This window comes from Notamacropus eugenii, chromosome 5, assembly GCF_028372415.1.
Source record: "Notamacropus eugenii isolate mMacEug1 chromosome 5, mMacEug1.pri_v2, whole genome shotgun sequence".
Taxonomy (NCBI): domain Eukaryota; kingdom Metazoa; phylum Chordata; class Mammalia; order Diprotodontia; family Macropodidae; genus Notamacropus; species Notamacropus eugenii.
In genome coordinates, this window is record NC_092876.1 from 359570370 (window position 1) to 359584443 (window position 14074).

The following is a 14074-nucleotide window of genomic DNA, read 5'->3' on the forward strand; positions in this document are numbered from 1 at the left end:
GTTGGAGATGTTTTCACAGAATTTCATACTTTTGGAAGTGGTTGGAGTAGAGAACCTTTAAAGATCCCTTCCAATTCTGATATTCCATGATTCTGTGATGGACATAGAATGCAATAGGTCAGTTGACTTTTTCTTTTTTTCTTTAAAAAGAGTCTTATCTAGACATATTTAAAAACAAAAGAGAAGGAGCCAGTGGAGAGGGAGAGAATGAAGTTAGTGGAGAGCCAGGATAGCGATGAATAAGAGAAAAAGGGAACGGGATTGGAAGGCATAGATTTTAGAAAGGAGGTAATATAGCTTTAACTCTGTTAGAGGAAGCAAAGTGGGAAACACTTTATTTTTTTCAAAGTGATTTTTTCTGGTTATTTTTTACATTACCCTATTAGGTGAATTTATATTATATCTATTTCAGAGTTTAGTTAATAGCAGGAAGGAAGGAAGGAAGGAAAGAAGAAAGGAAGAGGAAATAAGGGATAGGGAAAGGGAGAAGGAAATGAAGGAAGAGAGAGGGAAGAGGATAGGAGTTAGAAAAGAAAGAAGGAAGGAAGGAAAAAAGGATGAAAGGAAGGAAAAAGAAAGGAAGAGGGAAAGAAGAAACTGAGAGAAATTAGGGATGGACGGAAGGGAGAAGGAAAAAGGGAGGGAGGGAAGAGAAGATTACAGGAATAAGGAAGGAAGGAGGAAACATCAAGCATTTATTAAGGCTCTTACTATGTGCCAGGCATTATGCTATGCACTGGAACATAAATACAAACAAACCAATGAAAGACTCTTCAGGGAGCTTATATTTGAATCCAAGAGGACAGTACACATATAAAAGCTGAAAAAATGGGTGGGGGGTGGAGCCATGGCATCAGGGTAATGGTTTTGAAATATCAGGAACAGGGCCAAGAGGGAAATGAAAGTGGACCAACCTGGGCTTCTTCACAAAATGGAGGCTTCAAGAGTAATTCATCAAAGAGAGAAAGGGGAGTGGGCCTAGTGGAGGGATGTTTCATAGTGAGTAGGCATGGGGATGGTAGGTTGTTCCCGAGTGAGGAGGTCCCAGGCCCCCAGGGAATTTCCACTGAGAACCAGCAGTATGCTGTAGAAGTCAGCAAAGTCAGTAACAGGGCTGGGAGAGAATTGAAGGTAGAGAGTGGCAGCTTGGAGAATAGGACCTTAAACTCCAGATTATCGAATCACCACTTACTGAAAATCTATTACTAAAATTAATATATAAAATTGCTGTGCAAAAGTAACATTAATACAGTGTATTGAGATAGCCTAATATTTTGAGTATGTGGGCCTCCTAAGTTGAGTAATATGGGGAGGGAAGAATTAGAAAAATAATTTGCTTTTCTAATACTGCATAAAAGCCTAATCAGTGTAACACAAAGGTGAATAATAATTTTAGTAGACTGATGGGGTTGATTTTTGTGCTTTTTGATGGAGTAGGGGCTGGAAGGGGGGTGATGTAGAAGGAATAACTGTCCACGTGCAGAAGTTCTGTTTGAATGAGTATTATTCTGTGCCTCCATTCCTGTAGTGATCTTGGTTTGGAGAACTAGCTGGCAGTCAAGCCCCAGTACAAAATACAAAAGGTGGATTATTCATATTTTCCACTAACTGTGATTTTTAATTATTCTCGTACTTAGGCATTTTTTTATCTGGAAATAGTGGTTCTTAGGGGAGTCAAAGAAAAGAGTTAAGGTATCAGGACAGGGTCTCCTGCTGCATTTCTAATCCAGCAATGTGTTTATTAGGCCAATTAAAGAAAATTATAAGAAAAAAATACATTTTAAGATATTTGGACACAAAATAAAGTTGGCTTCCTTTCCTGTCATAAGTTTAATTTATTTTGTTTAAAAACAATTTACATGAGGTTATTCCTTCATTCGGAAGGTATTTGTTGAACATCCCCTTTGTGTGTTATCACTGTTTTTGGTTCTGTTGAGGATGCAAAATGTAGCAGCATCTTTGTTCAGGAAGCTTCCTGTCGAGGTAGGTAATCAAGGTGTGCACATGGCAAAAATCAGTAAGAGTTTAGAAAATAATACAAGATAAAAATAAAAAATACTATAAGGCAGCATCTGATAAGTGACAGATATATGTTAGCAACAATGAGTGCCAAAATTAGGTTGCATGGTTTTTTTGTTTGTTTAAACTACAGCTGCAACTTTCCTAAGCATTGGATGGCTGCCATCCTTCTAAATTCTTTATCGACCAGTGAGGGCTAGGTAACAGACCTGAGATTTCATTGGTATCGGAAACTAGTAGGTGGGGAAATTTCCTCTAACATAGATTGGCACTTTCTTTTCAGCTTATGGTCTTAAAAAGTTGCCTAGAGCACTAAGAGGTTAAGTCACTTGCCCAGGGTCATAGAACCAGTATATATCAGAGTTTTTCATGACTTTGAGATCCATTCTCTGTGTACCATGACACATTGCCTCTCATTGTAGACCAATGAATCAAGGACGATTAGAGGGATAGAATTTAGGTCTCTTGTCTAATAGAGATTTGGATGAATTAAATGCACATAATAAGCAATATAAAATATTAGTAATTAAATTAAAATTATGGTTAATAATATTAATAGTAACTAATTGTGATTCTGTAGTATGTGTATAGCTCAAACTTGTCATTTCTTAATAGATTTCTTGTGGCAAGAATTTTAAATGGTTCCAAAAAGTACTTATAGTTGAATAAAGAGTAGCTAAGAGTAGAAGAAAATTATTTCATATGAAGTCTATCACCTATTTTTGATTACTGTCTTTACCTTTTCTGCCCCAACTTGTATTTTCTTTATAACAATTCCAGTTGGAGGAATTTGCCCAGTTTCTAACTCAGATTGCTCTGAATGTGTTGTTCTGTTTGAAATGCTATCCAGTTAAATTGCTGTTGTAATAATGCTGGGGACCCTCATGCCAATCTTAAAATGCCAAGGACAGAAGGGATGCCTGGCATTATTACTAGCATTTCCATTACCACCTGTCCCTGACCCCCACCCATTCTATTGAAGAGCTGGCTCCAAAACCAATATTTCATGCTGTCTAAAAGCTAGGAGGACCAGTCTTCTAACAGCTACCTGTCAGAATGCCATGGCATTTCCACACTAGCAATACAGAACAAATGCATTATGGATGGGATAATTTGACAGCTAACTCTTGGAAAGAAGGTCCTTTTAGCTCTCAGACAGTTTATGAAGCCAGCCACTTCTTAAACCACAGAGGAGTTAATTATCATAGAAAGAGAAAGTATAAAGAACCATAACTGATACTCAAAGTTTTTGTTGTTGTTTAGTAGTTTCTCAGTTGTATCTGACTCTGTGACCCCATTTGGAGTTCTTTTGGCAAAGATACTGGAGTGGTTTGCCATTTCCTTCTCCAGCTCATTTTTACAGATGAAGAAACTAAGGCACCCAGGGTCACACAGCTAGTAAGTGTTTGAGGCTGGATTTAAACTCAGGTTTTCCTGAGTCCTCACAGAGCTCTATTTACTGCGCCACCTACCTGCCCGTTCCAAGTCTAAAAATGGTTAAATTTTAGAAAATTTGTTATCTCTAGCTTCCCAGTGATTGTCTAAGTAATGTCTAAAATCAAGGGTATGGATTGGGATTTGTGAGGCCAAGTTATTGCTAAGATGTGTGACCAGGTGTACTTGGGCAGATGTGGTGCCTTAATGGGCTCCTGGCAGGAATTTCACAGTGGTGCTTCAGAGGTTTTGGCAATCCCCTTGTCCTCTGTTTGTATGTAATGTCCAGGTTCTAATACTTTCTCCTCCTTTTATCCACACTCCTTTCTCATTCCTAGGCTTCTCCGTACTAAAATTAGGAACTTAAAGTAAGAGGTTGTTTCATCTTTTTACTGAATAGAATTCACTCTCCTTCTCTCAATCTGTTCCTAATTTTGTTCCTTCCTTCCTTCTTCTTCCTTCTGTTGTTTCTTCCTTCCTCCTTTCCTCTCTGTTTGCTCTCTTCCTTCCTTTCTTTCTTTTTCTCTTTCTCTTCCTTCCTTTATTTCTTTCCTCCTTCCTTTCCTCTTTCCTTTCTCATTTCTTTCCTCTTTCCTTCCTCCTTCCTTTCTTTTTTCTCCTTTTTCCTTCTCTTTCTCCCTTCCCTTTTCCTCATCCTTGTCAGCATTCTTCTTCTTCTTCCTCTCTTTCTCTCTCTCTCTCTTTCTGTCTCTCTCTGTCTCTCTCTCTCATATTCTCCCTTCTCCACCAAGTATAACTTTCTTTTTTAGGATCAATTCTGTATGTTCCTCTAACAAGTCTTAAACCTCAGAATTCTGTAATTTGCAGATCCTGTTATAGGTGGTGTGTTCCTGCTGATTTTGAAAAGATTTCTTTTGTCTACATGGGAACATGTCATTCTGGTTTCATGAAATTGGACTTTCAAGCTTATTTCAGCTGTAACTCAGTCTTTGGGTAACAGTCTTTAGATTAGGAAGCTCCTGAGTCATTCTGTTCTGGACTGAGACTTCTTTAGCAACATTAAAGCATTAGCCATCTTAATGACTTTAACAAATCATCATCATCATAATCACAAAAAAACTTTTTTTAAACCTTTAATGTTTGCAAAGGAATTCACATAAATTATTTTATTGTCACTTCACAACAACTCTGTGAGGTGACTGCTCTATTATCCCTATTTTATGAATGAGGAAGCTTGAGACTGAGAGAGGTTTAACAGATGTCTTCTATATCATGCATCTGGTAAGGATCTGAGGTTGGATTCAAATATCGATCTTGATTCCAAGTCCAAGTGCTCTACTCACTTAACAACCTCATTGCCTAAATTATTTCTTTATGATGTTAACTTCATTACCTTTCAGTGAAAGAAATCCACCCAGTAGCTAGTAATATTATAAGTCATTGTTATGGCTGCAGTTTAGTGAAATAGAACATATTTTTGTTAAATTATTATATGGCCTGCTTCTAGCCACCATGGAATTTAAATCTATAGCTGGAGCTCAGGTATTTTTTTTCATTTTATATACAGTAACAATAATAGCTAAGATTTATATAGTGCATTATTGTTTGCAAAGCACTTTGCCCATATTATCTTATTTTATCCTCTCACCAATGTTAGGATGTGGGCGCTGTTATTCTCCCCATTTTACAGATGAGAAAACTGAGGCAAACCAAAGTTAGGCATATAAAATAATATGTTGAATATGTTATTAGCTTAGACTATGTAGACAGCTTCAAAGAAGTTGTTTCTGTAAATGTCATTTGGAATTCCAGAAAACATGTTGGCAATCACTATGATTTGAACCCTTTGAAAGATCTTGATTTCATTGGTGTGACCAACACTCTCTACCAGTGCCTATTTCAATCCTCCCAGGTGTCAATGGTTGTTGGATTGGTGTGGCCACAGGGTATTGAATTAGATCAATACTTGCTGGTTCTGTGCTGTGGTCAGGGAATTCAGGTAAGAGCCCTTCTGCATCAATGCAGGTTTCAACTTATCTATGACTTGGTGAATGAGTTCTGGGAAGTTTGTGTGAGGCCCAGTGACTTGCTTAAGATTACACTTTTACTAAGAGTCAGAGGCAGGATTTGACTGTCTCACCACACTGTCTCTGGCGTGTGGAATAACAACTTAGTAATTCAGATGTTCTCTTCTAATATACATTTCTGAATGATAAGCTTAGGCCTTGCTTCAGCTAATGCTGTCTTCCCTCTCCATACTCTCTTGTTCTTCCCTATTGAGAAGCCAACATCTGGATGTTGAACTGCCCATTCTTCGTGATACTTTGTAGCATTGCATTCACTAATCTGTCTTTCAACCTGAAGGCCTCCAAGTCTGATAATTAGGGTTTGACTCGTTCCTTTATAATCTGGGGACTGCTGTCAATATAGCAAGGAAAGAAGGGAAAGGGAAGGTAGCTGGTATAGCGGATGAGTATTGGGCCTGGAGTAGGAAGACCTGAGCTCAAATCTGACCTTGAACACTTACAAGCTGTGTGCCCGATTTCTGACTTCGATATTCCCCCCAATAATAGTATGTTCTACTAAAAGGGACTTTGAAGAAAACTGTTGGTGGTTGTTACTGCTGATGACATATACTAGAGAGGAAGTCAGAACAGGTTGGTTCTAAACATGTAGTCATCAGATCTTTGAATCACAATTTATGAGGCGTTTGAAAGAATTATAGCCCTAGTCTCTGCCTCTGGGAGAAGACAGACTTCTTCAGACATGAAAGCCTGAGGCTCAGCCAACATCATGGCTGTCTGCTATCCCATAAGCAGGACTCCAGTCACTGAGGGATTGGGGTACCAGGCAGGGAACCAGTACAGAGACCTAAACATGGCAGGATTAGGCAGCAAGAGACATCACAGAACTGGAGCATGGGTGGGCATAAGAAACAGATCAGCAGCAGCAGTAATGGCCATTATTTATATCAAGTGTTACGTTTTTCAAAATGCTTTATATACATTCTCTCAGTTGTTGAAATTGGGTTTCAGGTTCAGAAACACTGATAGCATTGTGAATTTGATTCTGACCCGTGGCTACCATGATTTTTCTTTTTCCCTTATCCTTGTTGTTGTTCAGACATTACAATTGTGTCTGAGTCTTCATGACCCCATTTGGGGTTTTCTTGATAAAGATGCTAGAGTGGTTTGCCACTTCCTTCTCCAGCTCATTTAAGAAACTGAGGCAAACAGGGTAAAGTGACTTGCCCAGGGTCACACGGTTAGTGTCTGAGACCATATCAGAGCCCAGGTCTAACTCTAGGCCTCTATCCACTATACCAGCTACCTGCCCCTCTCCTTTTCTCCTTGCTATGTTGATAGCAGCACCAGACTATAGAGGAAGGAGTCAAGTCAAGTTATTGGATTAGGGGGCCTTCAGGTTGAAAGACAGATTAGTGAGTGCAATACTACATAGCACTGTGCTTGTAACTCTCCCAAGCCCCATATCCTTGTACATTATTGTTATAGGTAGTATAGCTACTAGTACATATTTATGTCCTCTCTATTAAGCTTCTTAGCCTCTTGATGATGATGATGATGATGATGATGATGATGATGATGATGATGATAATTATAGACAGCTTTTATAGAGCACATTTTATCCTCACAACAACCCTGGGTGTTAGGTACTGTTATCATCTGCATTTTCCAAATGAAAGAGCTAAGACCCCTTGCCCAGGGTCACATAGCTAGTAAGTAGCTGAAGCTGGATTTGAATTCAGGTCATTCTGACCGTAAGTCCAATATACTATCCACTCTACTGTTAGGTGCCTTGAGAACAGAGGACCTATTTTAACCATCACTGTTCTCCCACAGTACCCAGTATAATGTTTACAAGTAGTAGCACATAGTTTATCGTGTTTGTCCTTCATTGCCAAAGAAGACCATGCCATCAGAGAAATAATGACATGACTTGCACTTAGTGAATGTTGAATGGAGTTGCCCAAGACTCCTAAGGGTCTTCCAAGTCCCCAGGTTGCCCTAGGACACACAAATTCCTAGATTCTGAGTCCAGCATGGCTTTCTCAAGGATATAAGGACAGAAGGTTGACTCCTACTACATGTCCTGGAGGTGGTTTCTATTCCCTTTGAGTTACTAGAGAGCTGCTCAGATTTCCATTGAAGTGAAGAAAAGATGGAATTTGAAGAAGTACCAATCATTCCCTCTCCTCTCTGGGGACTTTGCTGGTTGGTCCTTGTGCATGCCTCAAGACCAAATAACTGGTTAGGGTCTCCATGAGCAGTCATGAAGCTCCATGGCTGCATTTCTAAGCATTCGTACTCTTCTCATTGGGTTTTATTATAGCTTTATAGAAGAAAAGGGAAAAGGACAAAAATGGAAACAGAGAGGAGAGGGGCAGACCCAGAAAGGAGAATGAGACATTTTTTAAACTTGGTATTTTGCTTGTCTGTATTATGGGGATTTTGTCTTTCTTTGTTTTTCCTTGCTAGGGAGGGATATAGGTGGAAGTGAGAAAAAATAAATTTTTATAGTAAGAGAAGAAGAAGAAAAAGGAGGAGGAATAAGAGGAGGAGGAAGAGGAGAGAGAAGAAAGAAAGATAGAAAGATAGAAAGGAAGGAAGGAAGAGATGGAGGAAGGGAGGGAGGAAGGAAAGAAGGAAGGAAGGAAGAAAAGAAAAGAAAAAAAAGAAAGCATGCCCCTATGAAACCTACTGCTGCATTCTCATGGGGCCTATAGTTTTTTCAGTACCTGCTATATCTCAATATCTAGATAACCAGAATAAACCCTTCATAGGTATAGACAGGCTTTAGAATAATGTCAGACAATGATATGAAATTGTTGCTAAGTAATATTTGTAAATGAACTTCCTTATTGCCAATGTGTGCTTAAATTGACAGTTATAAAGTAGTGCACGGTGTTTCTAGCATATGCCCTATCTGAGCTAACTTAGGAACACAATGAAAATCACAGCTTTGAATGATCATTAGCATAGTGTTACCTAGCAATGCCATAGTTATGGCTAGAAGAACCATTTTCATTACTTTAAGTGGCTTGTAACTTTTCTCTTAAACTACTTCTTTCTGTTGACATTTTGCTTAGATATATTTTAAACAGAGATGAAAATCTGGTTAGCTACTTCATAGTTCAGAAATGGAACAAGTTATGAAATTTTAATTAGCTCCTTTTTTCTGCATTCTGATAATTTTAACTTTGGTCATATTCAACTCCATGTAGGTCATTTAAATCAACCAACAAATACTTATTAAGCGTCTGTCATGTGCTCGGTTTTGTGTTAGGTGCTGTGGAGAAAGAAGAAAAAAAGGAAAGAAAAGAGAGAAACAGAAAAAGAAAGAAAGAAGGGAGGGAAAAGAGAAACAGTGAAAGAAAAGAAAGCAAAAGATAGAAGAGAGAGAGAGAAAGAAGAGAGGGAGGGGGAAAGAAGAGAAGAAAGGAAGGGGGGAGAGGAAAAAAGAGAAAGATAGGAAGAAAGGGAAGGAGAAAGGAAGGAAGGGAGGGAGTGAAGAAAGAAGGAAGGGAGGGAAGAAGGAAGAAAAAAGAGAATCACTGCTTATAAGACTTGTCTTGAGGAGACAAGATGTACATGTGCAAAAATACACATCATAAATATAAAATAGATGAATACAAAGTAGTAAATTATAAGATTGACTGGAAAGGAAAGGCAGGTGAATAGAGACCTGGCCTCTGAGTTGGGAAGACCTAAGGTGACTCCTCTGATACATCTTCATGTGGGTCATGGCCCCAGGCAGCTCTCTAAGATGCTATTAATTCTGATCTACATTGGTAGAATGAATTTCTTCACTGGGAGTTCTTTAGACCAGTGAAATCAGAGGCACAGACCCTAGTCCTTTATATGAAACATGTTTGGCAGAAAAATGCAAAAATGCCCTGTGGGGTAAGTATCAAAGGGGGAGGGGAAGATCCTTATGCCTTAGTGGCAACTGAGCCACTAGAAGGTCATTCTCAGTCCAGCCAATGTTACTCTGCTCTGGTAGTCATTCTACCCAGAACCAAAACAATCATTCCTTTCTGGCATGCTAGAAGATAAGTTTTTTAGGAAGAATCAGATGACTCTTCACTGCAGAAGTTCAATAATAGTTCAAATGTGAATGCACCATTTATCATCTGTGCTGTATTAGACATTTAGAGGGCCACTAAATGAAGTATTGGAGAGCTATAGAAATGCCTTGTGTTTGAAGCCTCATTAGCCAAATGCCTCATTAATGCACTGAAGCTTCTCATAGTGACCTCTGTAAACTCACACAGCATATTCCTTTATCACACATCAGATTTTTCTCTCTTCTCCAAGTGATGTTCACATTACTTCTTGTACATCATGGCTTTCAATGTTTTATATTCCAGTTTTCCAGAACGCTGGTCATTCAGAGCCTACACATCTGTGTTGTATTTTGACCCTCGAATGAGGATATTCATCCAGACCAAAAGAGTTCAAACCAAGCACCTGTCTTACTGCCTCTACAGACCCAGGTAACTCCATTTCCTTCAAATTATCTTCTTAGGGATTTTCATTTTCAAACTAATGGGCTTGAAAGCCAAAAAAAAAATGACATTTTTGTCAAGGTGAGGAAATTGATTTTGATAGCAAGTACCTTTATAATGTAAACAAAATTCAAATTGAATTGGCAGGGAGGGTTGCTAAAAATTAATCATGCATGGCAAACATTTGGTGGTAATGGTGGTTCAATGGTGGTACTATTGTAGGAACCCGTTAAATAAGATAATCAACAAAAATGAGAATTTTTTTTTTAACTTTAGCGCTTCTCAGCTGTTCTGGCTGTATGAAAGTTTCTTTGAAAGACTGTAATTCATTTACACAGCTCATTTTTCAGATGCATTTTAATTTATGTGTATGTATTTGTTGCTATTCCTTTTTTGGTGGGGAAGGTTAGAGGGTGAACTTCATTGACAGAGGGAACTCTCAGGGAGGAGAATTTCTCCACTTTTGAGATCCTTGCCTGCCCAGCAATTTATGATCTTAGGGAATTGTCTGAGAGGTTAAGTGACTTATTATTATGAGTTTCCTAGGGTCACAAAGCTGGTATATATTAAAGATAAAACTTGAACCTGGGTTTTGCTGACTGTGAGAGTGGTTTCCTATCTACTACATCATTGCCCTTCATGTGTGATTATATAGCAACATATATTTGCAACTACAATACCTGTGTGGTACACTTACTATATCCTGATAATGTTGCCTATTGCAAAGAGCATATCTCCCTACGCTATTTCTAGGCTGGCTCCTTCACCCCAACCTGAACTCATATTAGCAGGCCTGAGTTCCCAGAGAAAGACCACTACCATTTAACTACAGTTCAGACTCTCTCAGAATCCAAAGGGTAACCCTGTTTTGGGGCATACGCTTCCCTTACTTACTACCATCCCCCTTCACAATGATAATACTATTAACCCTTTTAAAAATATTTTATTTTTCCCCAGTTACATGTAAAGACAGTTTTTAACATAATTTTTTTGACATGAGTTACAAATTTTCTCTCTTCCCGTCTTACTTCCTCTCTCCCTGAGACAGTAATAGGTTATACATGTTCAGTCCTGCAAAACATATTACCATATTAGTTATGTTGTGAAAGAAGACACAGACCCAAAGAGAAAGAAAAACATGAAAAAATTACAGAAAGTGAAAAATAATATGCTTCAGTGTGCATTCAGATTCCATAAGTTCTGTTTCTGGAGGTGGATAGCAGTTTTCTTCATGAGTTCTTTGGAATTATCTTGGGTCATTGTATTGATAAGAATAACTAATTAATTCACAGCTGATCATGATTTACTATTGCTATTAATATGTATAATGTTCTCCTGGTTCTGCTCACTTCACTTTGCATAAGTTTATATAAGTCTTTTCAGGTTTTTCTGAAATCTGCCCGCTCATCCTTTCTTAGAGTATAGTAATATTCCATTATAATCATATTCCACAACTTACCCATTCTCTAATTGATGGGTATATCCTCAATTTCCAATTCTTTGCTACCACAGAAAGAGCCACTCTAAATAATTTTGTACAAGTGGTCCTTTCCCCTTTACCATTAAATCTTAAGTAGAAAACGATTATTTAACAGTAAGGCAAAAGCAAGTATAATCAGTATATCACCACTGCTCAATATAAAGCAAATGCAGAAATCAACAAAAATTACAGTCTACACATAAATATGTGATATTTCCCAATGCATGCAGTATCCCAGGGAGAAATTGGGAACACACTTCTAAGGTCAAATTGACAAAATCCAAATTTCTGCTAGTTATGAAGCCACCAGTCTTTATTTAATCATCTAATAGCTTCTAAATAGTTTTTTAATTTACTCTTTTATATGTTTTAGCCTCTCAAACTCTAATTGAATTAATCACATGCTAATGAAATGAGGAATTGTAGTGCCCCCAACCTCAGGCATTTCTTATCCTCCACTAGGTCCTCTTAAGTTTTCTATTTTGTCCTCCTAATTATCTGTGTCTCTGACACTTTATTTGAAATGTATTTTTCTTTTCGTGTGAATTTTTTCAGTTTTTTTCTTACACAAAAGGCCTCTTTTTGATCCTTTTCCAAGGCAAGCTTTATAAACTAGAGGGGGAGATACCTTACACCCTTCACAAGTTGACCTCATACATTTTCTTTACACAATAGCTCATTTTCTGTCCCTTTCAAAAAACAACCAAACTTCTTACGTACAAAATGGGCAATCCATTACTCATATATGTGCATGTGTACAAGTACACTGAATTCCTACTTTGATTCCTCGTCACAGAATGTCAGTAACTCCAGGGACTCAAAGGCTTTGCCAGAAAATTCTAAAGTATGGCAAATCTTACCAATTTGGAAAGGTTTTAAATATGGGCCAGAAATATATTATATGGATATTGTCTTAGCAGTAGTATAGTGAGATTTGGAAAGATTTAGCACACAGAGGTCAGCCAAACAGTAGCTGAATTTCTTTTGTACAGACAACTCATGAAACCATCTACTGGGAGTTGGGGGCTGATGGCTATGATTTAAATCATTGAAAGGAATACTCTCTTGGAAGGTATCATAGATATTTAGAAATGCTGACATAATATTTAGAAATACTGACATGTCCTCTTATCCATCTAGGGACATATACATTTGTGTTTATAAACATAAATGCTTACATATGGTTTATATATTACTTAATATAAAGAGCTTAATAATGATTTAGTTTGCATATCATAAAGTTTGACTGGATTACCATGCATGTAGAGCCAAGAAATCATTACTTTGGCAACTTTGAATGTTTAATGTGTCTTTTTTTCATATTGTCTACTTTTTCATAGAAAAAAAAGTCTTTTCCAAACAGAGTTGATATCCTGGGGCATTTTGATCTCTCATACAGATGTTAATATTAAAAATTATAGATTTCTATAGCCAGCACACTGCTTTCACACCAGTGGATTTCTCAAAGGCTGTTTTTTACCCTTGATTCCTGACTGCCCTGTAGATCATATTTTTAAAAATGAACTCTACCAGACCTGAGATTTTCCCCATAAATCTGCCCACCCATGCATTAATAAATATCAAAGTGATGTTTCCTTTTCATCAATTTCATTCTTCTAGCAAGTACCTAGGGGCCCCTAGCTCAGTCAATACATTTGATCTTTTCAAATTTAATTATCCCTGTTAGTGAGCTTTGGTAAAAAAATTGCTTAAGCTAGTTGGGGAAAAATGTGAATTTATCTCTTTTCTGGGATGAATTGTATGAAATTAAATTTTGTTCACCTAAATTACATATATCAAGTGATAGCTGTTAGTGTTCCAATACATTTTTTATTTATCTGTCAGAGTGATATTCTTAGATTTATATTGGCGGGAGGCAGGTAGAATGATAATGTAGATCTAGTTTGCTAAGAGAAAGTCAAGGAAGGTTTAGCCTTTGCCAATTTATATTGTTTTGTTCAGCGGTTCACACAAGGCCTTGTGTTAAGACTGATAATTTGCTATCTATAACACAGACTGACACTATCATGGGATCTTAGTTTAGATCTGGAAGGAACTTGAGAGATCATCTAGTGCAACCCTGTCATTTGACAGATAAGGAAATGAAGATAATAATTTTATTATTTGAACCCTGATCTTCTGATTTCAATTCTAGTAGTCTTGTCACTTTTTTGTCTAGTTTTTGCTCTCTTTCTTCCATTGCAAAATATATTACAGTTCACTTCTTTCCCTGTTCATAAAATTAATCTTTACTTGTATTTACTTCCCTCTGAGCTCCAGTGTGGTAGTTTTGCATTGTATTTTTCAATATTATTTCTTTCCACCATCTCTTATTCTCTTGCTCCCACCTTCTCCCATGTGTTAGCACCTTTGGTCGTAAGCTGCAACAGAAGGCTTGAAAAAGCTTGGTCCCCAGCAAAAGAAACGTTGAACTCCCTTCCTGGCAGAGATGTTGGACTCAAGTTACAGACTCAGACAAACAGTTTTGGACAGATCCACTGGGAAATTTATATGACTTGACTATGCATATTTATAACTAGGCTTTTGTTTGTCTTTTTGTGGTTTTTTTCCCCAAAAAGTTTTTGGGAATGGTGGGAGGTAGTTAAGCTGGGGACACTCTTTCCCCTCCCCCACTAAAAAGAGAGAACAGAATA

General features: G+C 37.7%; 1 protein-coding gene across 1 annotated transcript in view; it reads left to right on the top strand.

Annotated features, from left to right (window-relative positions):
• Nucleotides 1-14074, top strand: part of MORC1 (MORC family CW-type zinc finger 1) — a 190469-nt gene that overhangs the window by 38951 nt on the left and 137444 nt on the right. The window contains exon 9 of the mRNA XM_072614049.1: nucleotides 9803-9928. Coding sequence (XP_072470150.1) covers nucleotides 9803-9928 — 126 coding nt within the window. The remainder of the gene's footprint in view (nucleotides 1-9802; nucleotides 9929-14074) is intronic.